The 14,426-nt window shown below is 53.9% G+C and overlaps 2 protein-coding genes across 2 annotated transcripts; both read left to right on the forward strand.

The window, feature by feature from the left end:
• Positions 1–1,618: 1,618 nt before the first annotated feature.
• On the forward strand, positions 1,619–3,253 carry BESB_035950 (iron-sulfur cluster protein ISCU; the record flags this gene model as incomplete). The annotated part of the gene is made up of 4 exons (XM_029362181.1): positions 1,619–1,853; positions 2,028–2,119; positions 2,605–2,752; positions 3,066–3,253. 4 exons carry the CDS (start codon positions 1,619–1,621, stop codon positions 3,251–3,253), a joined length of 663 nt encoding a protein of 220 aa, XP_029221146.1.
• A 3,299-nt stretch (positions 3,254–6,552) lies between these two features.
• BESB_035960 (uncharacterized protein) lies at positions 6,553–11,325 on the forward strand (the record flags this gene model as incomplete). The annotated part of the gene is made up of 3 exons (XM_029362182.1): positions 6,553–8,738; positions 9,333–10,153; positions 10,538–11,325. 3 exons carry the CDS (start codon positions 6,553–6,555, stop codon positions 11,323–11,325), a joined length of 3,795 nt encoding a protein of 1,264 aa, XP_029221147.1.
• Positions 11,326–14,426: the final 3,101 nt, after the last annotated feature.

The raw sequence follows: 14,426 nt of genomic DNA on the forward strand, positions 1-14,426 counted from the left end.
GCACAAAAAGCGCCTCGCACGTACATATGCCTTTCTAAATATCAGTTTCACTTGCGAGATTTGAAGGCGGACGGCGCACTTCCCATGCGTACACGAATGTAGCAGTATTTTATTTATTCGTTGGCAAGCTCCGCATAGTGTCGGCTAGATAACGGCTGAATTATCAGTTCGCCTCGCGTGGATGACACCTGCCAGACACCAGTGCAAGTGTCGCTAGCATATGAAGTGAGAGGGCTGTACGTGTCACACAGAATGCAACCATCACTTACGCGCAGTAGATCGGGACACAGCAGGATGTGCGAAATTTTCACTGCCCTCCCTTTCCGCCCGCCCCTCCCCCCCTCCCCCCCTCCCTTCCGCACTCCCCCTCTGAAGAGCGCCAGGACTAACGTACCGCATACAAGTCCTCAGGGCGTTGTACACGGGACAATGAACCTGACAACTCGTACACTGGTTATCTGCGTGAACTCCGCCATCGGCACGCCTACGGCGATCATGCGCGGGAGTTGCCGTCACGTATTTTACTTCGCGGCAGACACCTTCCCGAGGTGCAGAAGCGAGGTGCACTGACACAGGGAAAGTGTGCCGAAACGGTAGTAGAGATTCTGTTACTGTCTTGCGCAGCCTTGCGGTCATGCACAACGTATAAAGGGGCTTATACACGGGCAGACTTGTCAGTACGCGGTAGCATCTCGACACGGGGGATGCTGTGCCCCTTTTCTACACACTGGTCGGCAGCCTCTCACTCGGGTTTCTGTGTCTCAAGCTGCCTGTATGTTGTCGCCGGAGGAGGGACTGAAGCAGTTGAGTGCACCATTTTTGCGGGCGTTGCCTTCGAAGACGTAGCTCTGGACTACACAAACTAACTCGTGTGAGCGTGCAGCATCGCGCAGTGAAATGCGGGAAGGCTCCCTTCGACTGCAAGCCAATGTCTGTACCTAGCACTACCGAAGAGCATCAGCCACGGATAAAGTGTTAGCGCTTGGGTTTCAGTTTAGTTAACGGCGTACCGCTCAACGAGTCGCGGGTGATGCGGCAGCCGCTTTCCGCGACTAGCCTCCCATCGTTTTTGAACGTGTGCCAGACCTGCGTGCTTGCTCTGCAGATCCTCGACCCAGTCAACTATCCACCGCGAACATCAGAGAAGCAACTAGTGGAAGACGAGTCGGGACGCCGTAATCAAGTGGGGAAGTGTCAGTCCTGAAGGAAAACTGGTTGTCATGCCCGCTGAGTGCATGCAGTGCTCGTCGAGACAAGACTGCAGCGTTCTCCGCTGGCTCGCAGTGGCGGACAGCCTTGCGTAAAGTTCGTGATCACATCAAAAAACTGCTACTGCGTTTCAGAAACATCTCTGTGATTTTTTATCATGTATCTGTTTTCCGGACATAACCATCTGAAACGCATTTACCGTTGACCTTTCGGTGTTTCTGCAGGCTTGAAGCGCTGTGTCGCGAGGAGCCTTGGAATGGCGTGCAACGGGACTCCTTTCTAGTTGTTGATGCGACGTTTCTCTGCCTTTATCCCTGTGTTCGTACGGCGTCCCTTTGATTTTTTCTCCTCTACAGCTCACAGTTACGTGCTCTTTCTTACCTCGTACTCTAGGGTGGACGCCTCCGTAATGGCGCCGTCCACAGTTCGGTCGTTGCTCTTTGGAGCGCGGAGGTTTACTTATTCACAGAACCCGAAGACGTTTTCAACGCTCGCGGATGTCCCCGCGTTCTGTCTGAGTTCAGTCTCAACTTCTTCCGTGAATATCTTGGCAGCTGGGGCCCCCATTTGTCTCGCGGTGAACCGGCAGACGCGATCCTACAGCAAGAAGGTCCATGAGCACTTCTTCAACCCCAGAAATGCCGGTGAGTATGACCTAACGTGCATGACCTAACGCGTGAACCTACTCACGCAGAACGCCCGCCGGCGCGCGCGGATGATAAGGTCTGCTTGTGTACTGTTGGGTAAGGAGTTTGATCCATTCGGAATGTTCAGGCGATTCAGGGACTTCTTGCGGTGTTGTCTCTTTTGTCCAACAGGGGCATTCGACTTGTCAGATCCAGAGATGAAGTCAAAAGTCGGGACCGCAGTCGTCGGCAAAGCAGCATGCGGCGACGTCATCAAACTCCAGGTGCGTGCGTTCCGGGTTTTTTGCGTGTTGCCGCTTTTTCTGCGGAGTGATGGGCACACACTGGCACTTTGTGAGATGTTGTTATCCGAGCCCTACACACGTCTTTTCTTATTGTTCACCCGCTGATCCGGGGGAGCCTGGAGGATCTCGATGCTTGTTTTCTACGTAATTGTGGTTCGAAGGGAGGTGGTGCGTTGCCCTTCGTTGTGTATGTATAGCTCGACTGTCTGCGGCGCTGTGTGCATCTTTTTACGTGGCTGCGTCCGGTAGAAACCGACTTTCAGGTTCGAGTTTTTCTGTGTACTTGCATCTGAATGCAGTCTGGTTTGGTTCTGCAGCCCTGCGACCCTCACGTCGTAGTGTCCTCCAGAAAAACAATCGTGGGTGACCCGAATCGCTGGTGTACAAGCATCCCAATACGGTTTGGGGAACCCTGTGTCAGACGCCGTCTTCATTTTTTTTGTCGCCTTGCTATCTGGATGCAGGTGCTAGTTGAAGATGGTAAAATCACTGATGCGCGCTTCAAAACGTTTGGTTGTGGCAGCGCCATCGCCTCGTCGTCGTATGCGACAGAGCTCATCAAGGGCAAGACATGCGATGACGCACTCAAGGTGAAAAACACCGACATTGCGGGTAAGTTCAGACTGGGCGCCCATATCTGATACGGTAGGGCCTTTGTACACCGCAGTGGATTTTGCGTGCGGACACCCACAGAGTGTTAGAAGGCGAGACGAGGCATACCGCGATATGCGTCGCAAGCAGAGACCTCGAAACTACGAAAGGAAGTGTGGCAGGATCTCTCACGGGGTCTTCCTCGGGGTGGGCTGGACGGGGTGCCGTGTGGAGGCTTTCGGTGGCTGCTGCATCGCGGTTTGTCAGGTCTCAAGAGTTCTCTGCAGTCTGCTGTCGCACCGCTTTTGTGTGTTCCCCTGCTGGCTGCGTACAGAATATCTCAATCTGCCTCCAGTCAAGGTGCACTGCAGTCTGCTGGCGCAGGACGCCGTGCGACACGCCATTCTGGACTACCAAAAGAAGCAGAAGGGAAGCACAACAGAGGGATCCAGCGCATCGCCAGTTTCGCCGAATGTAGCTGACGCGGGGGAGAAGCTTGCTTCGCCTGCGTCGCGGGAGTAGGAGGGCGCAGTCGAAGAGGACGCGGTTGCCTTCGTGTTGGTCTTCGTTGTCAAACTTCTCAGTTGGACCGACTATGACGGACGCAGGGGACAGAGAATTCAGGCACTAGCGGAGACACCGGTGTCAGTGGTTCAGAGGGGTCCACAAGAGCGAACCCCGATATGAGAGAAAGCAAGGAATCTGGCACGCAGCACATGCGTGGAGTATTGTGCACGTTAGCTGTTTCGTTGGGTTGCGTTTTGCGCGTGCGTGGGTTCGCAGGCGCCTGAGAGGCTCCTTTCTTGAGAGGTCACATCTGTGTTTTTTCATACTTCCGGCCTCTGTTTCAGACGCCGGCATGAGAGATCCAGCTTTTCAATAGAGATCGAATAAGTCACACGGGCAGAATTTGTGTGTGCAAATGCATTCGACCGTATTCGTTCGGCGCCGCGTAAAACGCCGCCGCTCCTGTTTCGCCGCGTCCGCCTGATTAGGTAGTTGCCTCGTTTTGGTGCAGACTACGTCGGCAGCTCAGTCATCCAACTTCTATGTATATTGTGGTGCACGTGTGTGCCTGTGGGAATGAGTCGTGTATGTGCAGTCCCGTAGGTTCGCGTACACATGAGCACCACTCTTTGCGTGTGCGTGATAGTTTCACGTTCATGTGCGCCTGAAGCTTTGATTCCGTATATATGTGATTTCAGCAGAGGGAGTGCAGTTACGCGAGTTTGGTAGGGGAGTGAGCGGCGATCGCGTTCTTCATATCTCGAGCAGGTGTTTGATTTTGCGGGTGGGTCGGCTCGCTATTTAATATGAGGTATGTTGCGGAGTTTTCTTCGAATGCCACGAGACGTCTTGCCTGTTTTTCCGACGAACCAGCACGTCGGAGCATCCGATTTTGGCGGCACTGCTGTGTCGCTGTTGAGCAGTCTTGGAGGGGAGCCACTGGGCGCGAGGGCTCGGAGAAAGGATTTGGCTTTTTCGAGGGTGTGCCCACATATGTGTATCAGGAAATCTCTGCGTTCGTCGCTGCGGCAACAGTTGCTGTGAAAACAAGTGCCTCTCCCGTGTTCCTTCCGCGTTTGCCTTCGTCTGGCCGTGAAAAAATGGCAATCGGGAGCAGTCGGCAGGCCCAGTGTCTCGTGTCCCGACCGTTGTGGACCCTCTGGTGACACGAGCCTTTCATCCACCCTTCGGGTTAACCGCCTTCTTCCGTATTCAGCCGACAGGAGTTGCTCTGTTCATTGCATGGAAAAACTGAAGGGCGACTTATGTTGCACACGATTGTGCCGCTATGAAAGAGTTCCATCACGCACCTATTGGCGAGCGCGTAGGGCGATTGCTCCCGCACGACATGGAAGATTTCTTAGCATCAATTGTTCGGCCGCGCACTTTCCTTAGATGTTCCTTCTCTAATTCAACTTTGCTGCTTCTTCATAACTAGTTTCCTGTGGATGACTGTCCACCTGCGGAAACATTTCCTTACATCTATTCACTTTAGACATCCGGGGAGGTACGCAGCTTGGGCATTGTGGATTGTCACTGGACCACGTGATACGTTTGCAGAAGCCCGTAGCTTGCTCAACGAGCTCATAAACGTTCGAATTTCCAGACAAGCAGTCCCGCGCGAAGAAACACTCACACCCGCCTGCGAGCATGGATGTAAGTAATGTCTTTGATAACAGTGCTGCAGAGGCGCTCACTCATTGCCCTGTTCAATGCCTCTTCATGCGATAGTATTGCTCCAAATGTCGACGCAAACTTCGGTAAATGTGCCGGTCACACGAGTCTGTAAATTATAGCAGGGTTGCAGGGCTTAAAGAAGCACGCTAGTTTTGCACGTTCCCCCGTGTGTCTCTAGCGTTGGCATCTCCTGTGCAAAGAAACGTTTATTGGGGGGCAGCATGCGAAATTACCGAAGAATACGGCGCCTGAAGGACTTTCTACAGCCGCGGAGGCCGCTCGTACAAGTATCGGATATCGAGGTGCAGGCCGCGCGGGGGGAGAGGGGGGGGCCGTGCACCCGTCAAAGCGGGGGCCGCTGTTGGATGGTCCAAAAACATGTGGGACGTGTCGGTTAGTGTCTACTCCATGGCTTAAAACGCATCCGTTGAATAGGAATGCTATATAAGACGAGATATTATTGGAGGCAGGCGTGCATATGTACTGTATAGATTCGCAGACATCATTTGAGGTGCGTGTGTAGAGTTGCAAGGCCGCCGCAGAAAAGTGGTGCCCTGTTGCCGGGCCCCCAGAACTCCCGGGTGTTTGCAGCGCTTTTCAAGGGGAGAAAACGTAAATTCTTGCAGCCCCATCCGCCTTTTCACAACGAAATGCGCAGACCATTCACGTCAAAGAGCAGCGCCCTGAACTCGACGTCTTTCACCTGAGAATCGCTGTACCTCGCTGATAGTCGCCGTCACTGCATGCTGTCCCTACGGGGGGGGAGAAGCAACGAGTCGTGCACACTGACGCAGTGTATGAAAATCACGGGCTAATGAGAAACAAAGGAGTTCTGCTTCCGTTCACAACGGTGGAGATTCTTGCAGAGATGCTTCATACTCGACGCTCACACTAAATTTAGTGTCTGGATACGTTTTGATTCGCAGCTGCAGTTGTGAGGTCCATCGGCCCCCTCCCCCGCCTCCCTCCAGCGTTTTCGTTTGGGGAATACAAGCTGAGGTTGTCAATCGCATTGCTCGGGCTGCCCAAACTTAATAGCGCCTATTCTGGAAAAGTTGTGCTAACTAGCCACCGATCGCGGTATTAGCTTCCAGCAGTCCCGATGTAGCACGCCAGTAGGGGGGTGCAGGAACTCTTGGATTGAAAGTGGTCTTCCAAAGGAAGTTGATCTCCAGTTCACCGAAGCATGTTGCCATGCGCTGCCCCTCCCTCCCTGAAAAGCCAAACGGGCGCTCTCCTCTAAGGCGTTGTTCGCAACTCCCAGCAGCTGCCAGGTGTGCTGGAAATTTGTCGTCATTTTCCAAGACGAAGACAGTTGATGGAACATGGGGAACTCAGTGCAGCTGATAATGAAATCCAGTTTCCGCCATACAAGTGCGCGCGTACCGACACAGAACACGCACACCCTTCCCAGTCGCCCTGGGCCACGATGATTCGAATCTCAGCTGCATGGACACGCCGGAGAAATGTATTTCGAGCAGGGACGGGCCTGCAAACAGAAACGAGGCATCATTAACGCGTGTATCCTCCTTTCTCGTTAGAGATCTCGTCACAGAATAGAACTGCCCGTCTCTATGCTCGTTGTGCGCCGGGGTGGGGAGCAGTAGTTTGGCGTCTGATGTCCATACTGGACGAAGATGGTGCTATGCTCAACAAGGAAGACGGAAGGAAGGAGCCAGGACTGGGGTACCTCGCCCTGCTGCGGTCCAAACTGTCTGCGACGAAATTGCAAATGGCTAAATACTTTTATCGTTGGCACTCTCGTCTGTCTTCTAATCACCACTCGACAATTTCCCGAGACCTCGCCCAGCATCAACGTGAGCCATCATATTCACAGCCCAGCTTCTTTCTTTGACATTATTGAATACGACAGGTTCCTCTTCCCTTTCCATAATATCCAAGGAGCAGACGGGCTCCAATATGTCACAATCGAGTGGGCTAACTATACGTTCCAGCATGGCTTGAGTCGGCAGCATATCGTGGATCCGTTCGGAGTCAGTGCGAAATTCCACCGGCGCTACGTTAGCGAGTATGCTGTCGATGACCCTCTGCAGCAGCAGCGTCAGCTACAAGCATACGAGCCGGTGCTGACAGCCATATCAGCAGATGGGGCTCTAACTGGCATCCTTGCGCATCACTGCCCGATGCAAGATCGGCTAGAAGAAGACAACCTCGAAAACAAACCGGTCGCCGACCCTCTAGTACCTAGGAACTACATCTGCTTCATAGAGTTGCGGGTCTACGACAATAAGAAAGGCCAATTTCTTGGCAGATACGACTACGCTCTGCCAGGCAAAGATACACGCATTATGGGCTTCTCCCTCCACGCCCCCGAAGAAGGAGCAACACGCTTGAGCCAGTACCGGTTAACGATGCTCTCATGGAACCGGTATCCTGCAGACTACGAAGTATGCCGTTGCAAAGACGACACCGGTTGTATTTTGGAACCGTGGTCTGCAGTCTGCCATCGTAACCAATTCAGCCTTGCCAAGAGCGACGTATACGTGTGGAGTAGTTGGATTGGACTATGTCATCGGAGGCGCAAAGAATGTGATCTTTCTCTGTGCGTCGAAGACTGCAGCCATATCACTATTCCGACGAACTCACGGTGGTCCTGCACTCCCGCTGCCGACGCGGCGGATTGCTGGGAGGTGCCAGCGATCCCAGGAACACTGGGGGGTCGTGCCTCTGTCGCTGCTGTTTGGCTGGAGCCCACGGAAGCTCCCCAGGACTTGGACAAAGAGTTCAAGAGGCCCACTCAGCCGTGGCAAAACTCCATCATTTTGTATCCAGACAACCCGTACTTCAATCGGGCACATATGTTTAAGTGCTCTCAGGGCGGCAAAGCAGCCCACCGCGGCATCTTCCAGGTGGACGTGGGCGCAACCTTTGAAAATACTCGATTTCCCAGGACGGCGCGGGTACTTCGGAGCTGTTCCCTTCGGGAGTACGAGGATGGAAGTCCGCCTACAATCTTGGAACTTCCTGCAGGGGAGGGGGCCTGCGGTGGATGCGAGTCTTGGGGGGTCGTGACGGATACGAGGTGCACTGGGTTCACATCTTGGTGCGTCGCATCCTACGGATCACGGACTCCGGGGATCTATCTGAATGGGAAGTTCGAGAGAGAAGGCACCATGTTTCTCAACACATGGGATTTAGCCGGGTACGCGTCGCGAGAGCTGGGCGACTACCGCTACGCGAATCTTAGAGCTGCTCAAGTGTTTAGCGTTGAGTCCTCTACAGGGGACAACAGTTTCACCTCCCTTATGTTCGATATCTTTTACGTCATCGACTTCCTGACGCCATCACACCATATGCGGTGGGGGCCCGTTGCCATGTCCGAGTTGCGCGTTGCAAGGTGCCAACAGAAGGAAGAAAACATGAGGGTGAGTTTCACTTTGCTAAAACACGATACTCTGCGTAGAGCTTGGGCTCCTGAAATTCTGAATCTCCAAGCCTTCAAGGAAATATCTGGCGTCGTTATCTTTTCGGAGGACACCATAGAGCAAACAAGTTCTTTCATGATCTACAATCAGGAGACCCTTGGAATTGCGTCGACGTTCGATACGGTCATAAGCCCAGTCGCATCTCTTGCCACTGGGAGCAGATCCTACGGAAATCGCTGGGTGAAGGCAACCGGCTCGGGGGCGAACAGCCTCAGCCCAGCAGCCGCAGTGCGTCTTGGACAAATGACCCCGATTGATAACGAAGTTACGGGGGGACAAATTTGGGCAGGCCCGCGGTTCACTGACGAACTCTCGAAGAAACCGCGCCACGCGCTTGCCATGACGGCCCAGCTGTTAAAAACGTGCTCACATAGCCGGTGAGTGTGGGCGTAAGCGCTCTTGAGAGATACTCGCCGCTGCCCTACAAAGGGCATTAGACGCTATCCCTCACTGACGGACATTACATAGCCAGTAGGATGTAGCCGTCATAGCTTGCTGTGGGCCGGCGCCTGACAGAAATGAGCATCGATGACACTTGGCACGCATGGGTCGATGACTGACGATGACGCAGTTGGTAGCAAACCTCCTCTGGCCACTGGCAATTGTCACGTGAAAGCTGGTGCAAGAGAATTCATGGACTAGGCATTAGGTGAACAGACTATCGTGCAATCAGGCAGAAGTTCTTGTTGACCGGCAGCCTTGTACTGGCATGCTGAGCAACGTGTCAGCCACGGTGCCATGTGCTTGTCCAGAAACAGCAATGGCGACTCCGGCTCCACCCGGTACATGACGTTGGGTCACAGAAGGTGTTGCCAAGAGGTTGGTCAACAAGCCCTGCACGCTACGGGGCGATTTATGCAGCTTTCAGAACTCGTTCCCCGGAAATATACAGGATTATAGTGCTGTATGTGGTTGAGGTGCGGATAAAAATCTGCGGTTCTTCGCGTCCCAATTCTGTGATTATTCTACAGGCTCGAGCCGACCTTTGAGACCGCCCCATGTGTTGAAACGTGCCACAAAGGTCTGGTTTTCAAGTTATTGGATGGGGCTGAGACTGAGCCGAGTTGCAAGACTTTCGCGCGCCACGGCCAACTTGTGCTCTTCCCCTGCTCCAACGGAAATTGTTCATACGTACCTTTCAAGCTTCCTCAGCCAGCTTCCGAGAGCTTCACTTCCGCAGTCTTATCCGCTGCTGTGGACAAGAACGTCCTTACATCAGGACCAACGTTTGCCGGGAACACCTCCACTAGCTCCACATTCCATTTTGAGGGGCTTGCTGACGTATGGGAGATTATAGCGGTATTCGAAAGAAAAGTCAGTCAGCAAAGAGATGACCTCTTTTTCATTTTCCATCACACCAAGGGGCAGGAAGCGGTCCGGCTGAAAGGAGGGATTGGAGGCGACCTTGCCGTCCCCCTGGCAGGCCCACTCCAGAAAGGCCTCTACGAAGCGAAGGACGGTGCCGTCTACAAGTGGAGCGAAATGGATGTTCGTGGTGTCAGGTCAATATCCGTCCGCTACAGAACAAAAGGGGACTACCCGGCGACTCTGCGGGAGATCCAACTCAAAGGGAAGGTGGAGAATTGCCCTTCCCATGGGTTCTTTGCCGACTCTTCCTGCCCGCTTGTCGAGTTTCGCCCCACCAGCGTTGAGGAGTTGGACTGCCAGGGAGAGTGGGGTGAGTGGTCGATGTGTGACTACCAATGCAGGAGTACGAGGTTTTTCACAATAAAGAGGAAACCACGACTTGGCGGAAAGCCATGTCTCCTCTTTGAGAAGAGGCCATGCGAAGGTAAGTACTCGAACAGCACCTCCCTTTTTTACACTGAGTACATATACTAGTGTTTTCTTTCCTACCTTGGAGAAAGGCACGGGAACAACAGTTGTGCCTCGTAGCCGCCCCCTCTCTATCACAGCTGCTAGTGTTCACGCAAAAGCAGCTCACGAATCGATTGCGGTGTATTGAATCCTCACAAGGAACCAAAAGAGAGAGTTCTGATAAGCGTGCCTCTCGAGTACCAGACTGGGGGGGAAATGCCCTTATAACAAGAAGCCAAAGCTTTGAAAGCGCGCCTTCCTCAAGGTGCAGCGTTAGTTGCGAAAAGCCGGGCTGACGTCGACTTAAAAACGAGACGGCGTTATGCAGTGAGCGTGTGCTTGTTCCTCTAATTTTCAGGTCGACCCTTTTGCGACACGAGGCATTATCGGCACAACGACGGACACTACATCGGGCCTGACATTCTTTTGCAGAACAAACGACGGGACTGCAAGACACATCTGAGCGAGTGGTCAGACTGTGTGAATTGCAGGCAGCTTCGCTACACGCACATTATCATGCATGCAGCACTTGACGGTAACGCGTGCCCAGAAGAGCGGTTCGAGATGCGATTTTGTAACCCTGCTTGCGAGCAGTGGTTTCTCCAAGGGGCCGCCTCAACGCCCGCGCCTGTGACAACAAAGTGGACAACCAGATCGACAAGGCGCACGACGCGAGTCTTCACACGGACCACATCTACAAAAGAGGGGCCTGCCACGCTGGGAGGCATGGCATGGTACTACATCGTCGCTATCGCAGCGATAAATCTATGCGTGGTCCTTACCATTTTGGGGACAGCCTGGTGCATGGTGCAGCGGCGCCATAAAAAGCTCTCAGATGAGATGCAGCAGCAAGAGTCCAGAGAACTAGCTGAAGCTGAGGAAGAGGCAAGGAGAGCTGAGGCATCTGCGCTTGCTGCGCAGATGGCTGCAAGTCGAGCCACGACAGATATTAACCCACTGAAGGGCCGACCCTCTGCACGGCACGAGGAAAGAGATGTTACAATACATTTCACAAAGTACTCGTCTGCAACTTTCAAACAACGGGCAAATAATACCAAGAAACGTAAAAGCAGAAAGCACAATGTTGAGGCTGCAGTTCTACGCGCACCGTGTTCACGAGAAGACCTGTTTGAACCCTTGCCATGAACGTGGAATACATCGGTTGTGTCAGCGTGACTGGTTCTTGGCAGTACGACGTAATTTCGGGGAGGATGAGGATCTTTTACGAGTGTTTTCGACTACACTCAGGGGCAGACTGCGTCGAGTCGCTGAGACCTAGAAGAGGCTGGAACGACATTTTTCTTTCACCCCTCTCCACCTTGATCGCAAGGGTTAGCCAAGACAACACGAAGGCCCATTTGCTTCTTTGTTGATGAGAGGTTATGAATGGAGGAACCGTCGGCCGCTGCCAATATGGCTGGGGTCCTATGAGGACGACACCTACATACGATGGTCTTACGAACCACGGCACCGATACAGACACGTTGGTACCACTTCACAAAGGTCTGGCGACCTTGGCAGGGACAGGTTAAGCTCTAGACTGGCGGAACTTTGCTGAGCCTTGGCTCACCAGCAGAATGGGCGACTTGTGGTTCCGGCAGCGCCTGGCGAAGGTTCGCTCATCACTGACGTGGTGGAGCCCACACAGGCGCTGCTTATCATAGAGTGTCGGTAGAGGAAAGGCTGCTGCAACTTGATACTGCGGGAGACGGGGCTTCAGTTTGGCGTAAACGGGTCTCAGCGCCGTTCTCTCATGGTGAAAAGCGACGATGCGTCCCTCACGCGAGCACCTAGCCTTTTATGCGATCTCTCTGCAGAAAGGAATGCATCACCTGTATTGTGAGGGTCACCTGCCTAGTCTACTGGGGCAACCGACTCAAATACTGGGGTGTGCTGCTCCATGGACTGACATTCGCTATCCATGTGGACAACCCTATGCAACCACTGTTGACATCTGTGTCAGCAGAGACTTGAAGCGAGCCACAGGGGTTTCAGACAAACCAAAAACTCGTAGCAAGAGTAGCCACGACATTGTGTCGCTACAACTGAAGCCTGGCAGGAAGCAACTGGCGATCTTATCCACGGCAACCATGTACATCCTTGCCTGGCAGGACAGCCTGCCAGCATGGTGACTGCACGTGTTTCTTGCTCAAGCCATCGACTGCGAAGGGCTGCGGATATGACGGTCGTATGACTAGGCGTTTCGGAGCCGATCCCAATGAAACTAGTAACCTCGTGCCCCCGGCTCCTTACAAACTGTCTCGTTGCACCATCTATTCTGGGATGGGAACTGTGTGGCGGGCGTCGGTCGCGGCACCGGAACCAAGGAAAACCGTCTGGCGCGTCTTCTGTGCTGCTCCGTGAGACAGCAGATTTTCTTAAGCTCAAAGGACGGAGGCAAATACCCGCGCGGCTGTAAAGGACAACGCGAACTAGCAAGGACAAGCAGAAATCGCACTTGCGAGACAGCGGGAGAAACTATGGGGGCGAGATGGGGACGTCTGCACCCTTCTCGTCGGGGGTAATCGGAAGCCGACGGCGCACCGCACCTTCCAAAAAACATCAAAAACGTCCACGTCTTCATACATAGAGAAGATTGACCACAGGCAACAGAAGTGGGTGCAGTCCGGGCACCACACAAAGAAACACACATAGGTTGTACTGATGGAGCGTCTGTCGCCTCCCCAGACCCGTGGAGGAGCATGGCACTGTTCCTGTCCGACCCGCGCGGCGAGCGCGCGAAAACTGCAGAGCTGCCAGCAGCGAGACGACAGTGGCAGGCTGCTGCCAAGAGGCTGTGCAGTTGATTGCGAAAAGAAGACCTGGTCAGAGCTGGCGCGCCGTCGCGCAGGGTGCCAGGTATGTGGCGAGGACGGGGTCGGTGTGGGGGGTCGGGGAGGAGGGGGAACCCACTGTGCCGATCGACGCCGTCCGCTCGATGATGCCGAGCAGCCCGCCACAAGGTCTCCAGGGTAATATTCATTCCCAGGGCTGATGGATCAACGCCTTCGCTCCTCACCTGGACTTTTGCAGAAAAGCCGAGAGCGCGACATGCGCCAGGAGCTACTTTTTCGTGCGCTAAAAGCACGAGGTGTCAACTCCCCGCTACATATCGGTAGGGACCCGTTACCTGAAGTTCTGCAAGGATCCATACACCTGGAAAACTGTACCTGCCGCCGCCATGCGCGCTCCTCGTGACAGTTCCTTGGGACCCTCGAATGTTTGGTAAGATTTGGCTGCTTCCATGCTTTTCCGAGGACTGAGCGATAGACAGGGACGGAAGAGGAAGGCTCCTGACCGTTATGCTTGATCCTTCGTTCAATGCAGATGTCTGCGCGGTAACGAGTTCACCGGGGGAGCCATTTCCACGGCATGTGTTTGGCCAGTGCTACCGCCTCGAAGGAGAGTCGGCTCCCGTGATATTTGTGTGTTGTGACGGGGCCACGAAAGATACGTTAATTTCCACTGCAGAACTTGCGGGTGCCGACGGCGTTATCGAAAACAAGGAATTCCGTCGCTGTGCCCCCCCCGTGTTGCTTTACTGGTTCGTGACTGCAGTCATCCACCCTCCAGTGTGTAATCTCCCTTAGCGCTTGTCTCAGGCCCCACGGGAGAATGCAGGGAAGAGTTGCTTATTCACAGCTGCGAGCCCATCCTATCAGGTTCCTCCATTCGGTCTGCTCTCTACGTTCTGGTCTGTAATCCGCCCTGCGTGGGGTGCCTGAACTCGTGTCGTCCTCGATGGCAATGCATTCACACCGTCAACTTCGAAGCTCGGTCCCTCTCGATAAAGGCGCCCAATCTTAGTTTTGACCAGAGAGGTCGAAACTGTTCTGGTGTGATGAACGTACGTAGATCCCCCCTCCTTCAGTCTTGTCCCTGCCATCTGTCGCCCCGCACAGCCCGTTGAGGTGTTCTCCACTACCAACAGTTTTGCTCGTTACCTACATCTGGGCGGGCTGCAGAAGCGATATAAGTCTTTTTTTCAAGCGCTTCCCCGAGAATAAGAGCTTGTGGCTTCTTCGCAGACTGAGTGGCTTCCTCACGCTTGCCCGCCTATCGTTAGAGGCATACTCCTGATCATCGGTGGCGTGGCCGCTCCTTTGCCAGCCTAAAAGGTGCCTTTCTACAACATTTGTTTTTATATTTTACACAGCCGCGCCGCGCAACGGGTGAAAGGATACACACGCGCGGTCCGCGCGAGGTCGTCCCACTGTCTTCCTCAATCCGGACATGCAAACTGTGCT

This window comes from Besnoitia besnoiti, chromosome II (assembly GCF_002563875.1).
Source record: "Besnoitia besnoiti strain Bb-Ger1 chromosome II, whole genome shotgun sequence".
NCBI lineage: Eukaryota > Apicomplexa > Conoidasida > Eucoccidiorida > Sarcocystidae > Besnoitia > Besnoitia besnoiti.